The 3,092-nt window shown below is 29.7% G+C and overlaps 1 protein-coding gene across 6 annotated transcripts in view; it reads right to left on the bottom strand.

The window, feature by feature from the left end:
* Positions 1–223: 223 nt before the first annotated feature.
* LOC101503207 (anthranilate synthase alpha subunit 1, chloroplastic-like) overlaps positions 224–3,092 on the bottom strand; it is a 6,049-nt gene continuing 3,180 nt past the window's right edge. For 2 of the 6 annotated variants that reach the window (XM_073369369.1, XM_073369370.1), the window contains exons 4-10: positions 2,283–2,413; positions 1,746–1,895; positions 1,590–1,646; positions 1,302–1,461; positions 1,105–1,185; positions 930–1,016; positions 224–829 (exon numbers count right to left, since the gene is read on the bottom strand). In XM_073369369.1, the coding sequence (XP_073225470.1) occupies positions 506–829; positions 930–1,016; positions 1,105–1,185; positions 1,302–1,337 (528 nt within the window). In that variant the 5' untranslated portion in view covers positions 1,338–1,461; positions 1,590–1,646; positions 1,746–1,895; positions 2,283–2,413 and the 3' untranslated portion in view covers positions 224–505. Of the gene's footprint in view, positions 830–929; positions 1,017–1,104; positions 1,186–1,301; positions 1,462–1,589; positions 1,647–1,741; positions 1,896–2,282; positions 2,414–3,092 lie in introns of all 6 variants that reach the window. The other 4 variants (XM_073369373.1, XM_073369371.1, XM_073369372.1 and 1 more) reach the window with 4 other exon arrangements.

The raw sequence follows: 3,092 nt of genomic DNA, 5'->3' as shown, positions 1-3,092 counted from the left end.
AAGAATTAGTCTATTTCTACGGTATTGTCTGTCACTAAAACCTAGAAAAATATAAATAAAAATTTAATCTATTCCTACGGTATTGTCTGTCACTAAAACGTATTATTTTTTTATTAAATTAAATTTATTTTATCTCCCTACTAATTGTAATTCTAAATTATTAATACCAGTAAATTAAATTTAAAATTTTAATTTGTTTTTATTAATTAATGCCATTGAAACATACAATAAAATATAATTTAATTTTACTAATTCTATTAAATAGTTACTATTTAATAGAATCATCACAAATTTATAATAATTAATTGAGAAATACATGAAGAATATGTACTATTGATAGTTGAGAGACATGGAGGACCCAAACCATTGATACTAAATAGTTACTACTATCTAAGTTTGTTGTGATTGCATTTTATTTCCCATTCAGAATAATATAGGCATTCAACAATTTTCATGGCAGTGTTGAGAAATAGAATTTTGTTTTGACCTGATAATAGTTCTTATCCTATTTATCAACAAATGTTGACTCTGCCAAGTCGATGGATCGAGCAAGAGCAGCAGCTTTGTTTTGACACTCTTGGTGCTCATCCGCAGTGTCGCTGTCAACAACTATACCAGCACCAGCTTGAAGGTATGCAATCCACTCGCGCCGTTGGTTTAGGTCTTTGTATGAGTACATTGTATCGTACCTCGTTCCGGTTGGAAATACTATTGTCCTCATAGCTAGAGCAATGTCCATGTCGCTTGAGAAAGAAATGTATCCAAATCCTCTGCTATAAGGCCCTCGCATTGCCACCTCCAATTCGTCGATTAATTGCATGGCCCTCACCTGCATTTGCCAGTTATTGCATAAGAATGAAGCTAAAGATTGAAATTGACAGTAAAATATATATATTTAAGGACAAAAAGGAGCAAAGAAAATTATGAACCTTTGGTGCTCCGTTGACAGTTCCAACAGGCAACGCAGCGCGAAGGGAGTCCCAGCAGGTCAAATGGTCTTGCAGCTCTCCCGTAACCTTTAAATATTACATGGAATTAAATATTATCTAGTATGCTGAATTTATTTGATAAATATTTTCTTATCTAAAAAGAAAAGATTATCACCATTGAGCTTATGTGCATGACATGGGAATATCTTTCAACATTCCTAAGCTTCTCAACTTTAACAGAACCACTTTTTGAGACCTACAAACATAATTTTTGTTAAGAGTGCAATATTTCTTTAAATATACAAAATAGTAGCGTAAACTATTGCATAAGAACATAATGTAACTGGGTTAAAGTGAAAGTATATGACAAACCTTTCCAACGTCATTGTGTCCCAAATCAACCAGCATTACATGCTCTGCACATTGCTTTTCATCTTTCAGGAGCTGCGCTGATAACTTTTCATCTTCTTCTAGAGTCTTTCCCCTTTTACATGTCTCAGCCAATGGACGGTTCACAATCTTCTTCTGTTCACTACAAGATCATGATAACTATTCACTTCTAATATTTTTTCCATTAAGATTTGTGATAAACATTCAAGTGACCAAGTAAGAAGTATCAATTAATTTAAAAATCTAATCTAAATATCTACGAAAACATACATTCTTAATACGCGCAAGAATCTCTGGACTAGAAGCAACCAGAATACATCTCATAGCCTGTTTACAAAAAACATGATCATCATCAAAACATGAAAGAGATGAACATTGACTTTACCAAATGAAGTATTTTTATATGTTATATAGAAATAAACCTACAAATAAGTCATATGGACTTGGATTCACAACTCTCAATGCTCTATTGATTTCAAATGGATCAGCGAATGTTCTTCATTCAAATCTCTAACTTAATACAATCTGGAAAATATCTCCTGCTTTAATATGTTCTTTTGCCTGAAGGACTGCCTCCTTGTATGCATCAGATGTCAAAGTATAAAGTTTATGAAGACAAATTAGGAGGGAGTAGGCAAAGTTTATGAAGACAAAGTATAAAGTTAAACAAAAGGAAAATAAGATATTACTCAAATTGAATAAGATATACTAAATCTGTAATTTTCTAAAATGATAATATACTCTAACAATCTGTCTATAAATACCTCAATCAAAATGGTTAAACTATAGATCAGGGATGTAAAGTCAAAATAACAAGGATACCTGACAGTTCATCAGCACTTGTTGTTTCAATATTCACATAAAACCATTTATACATTACATATATTCCTTTATATATCGATCCAACCCTATCATTTGATTAATTGATTGTAAGGGGCACAATTGTATTGGTCTAAGGCTTACCAATGGGTGCAGTCCATAGTTCTGCTCTGACTTGATTTGGTTGTTCGATGTGGATATTGGGGAAATGGCCTGCAGCTTCTACAACCTTATAGAAGCTCACCTTCAACATTCGCAAGTCTCCAACCCAAAACCTACATAAATGAAGACAAAAATGTTTAAGAAGCTAGAAAAAGGTAAAATGGACTATCTATTATATATATTTAAAACACACTCCCGATGCCACCTCATCATATTTTGCCACTTCATTATATTTTGCCACTTCATCATATTTCATCCACATCAACCAAAAAGTTGATGTGTACCTCTTGAGAGTACCCCTCCTATTTCAACAACTTCTCTTCTTCCTTCCACAATTTCTTTAATAACTCTAATTTCTTTAATACCTCCAAAATTTATTTGATAATATTATTTTATAATAAATTTATAAATTATAAAATTATTATACAATTATTTATAATAAATTTATAATTTATAAATTATTTTACAATTTGATAATAATTTATAATTTATATTATTATCAAATTATTTTATAAGTTTTTTTATAATAAATTTATAAATTATTTTATAGTATTATTAGTCATTTATCAATTGTAATAATTTATATTATTAGTCATTAAATTCAATGGAAAAAAATCATTTAATCACTCATAAATATCGACATAAATGTTATTTATCTAATTCTCCTTACAATTATATTATTCCACTTATGGTGAGGAATAATTTTATACGTTAAAAATTCAATTACTTATTAATGACAATCTATTTAAAATAATTTATAATTTATATTATTATCAAATTATTTTATAAGTT

This window comes from Cicer arietinum, chromosome 5, assembly GCF_000331145.2.
Source record: "Cicer arietinum cultivar CDC Frontier isolate Library 1 chromosome 5, Cicar.CDCFrontier_v2.0, whole genome shotgun sequence".
NCBI classification, from domain to species: Eukaryota; Viridiplantae; Streptophyta; class Magnoliopsida; order Fabales; family Fabaceae; genus Cicer; species Cicer arietinum.
The sequence above is the reverse complement of the archived record's forward strand: the minus strand, read 5'-3'. Positions and strand labels throughout refer to the sequence as shown.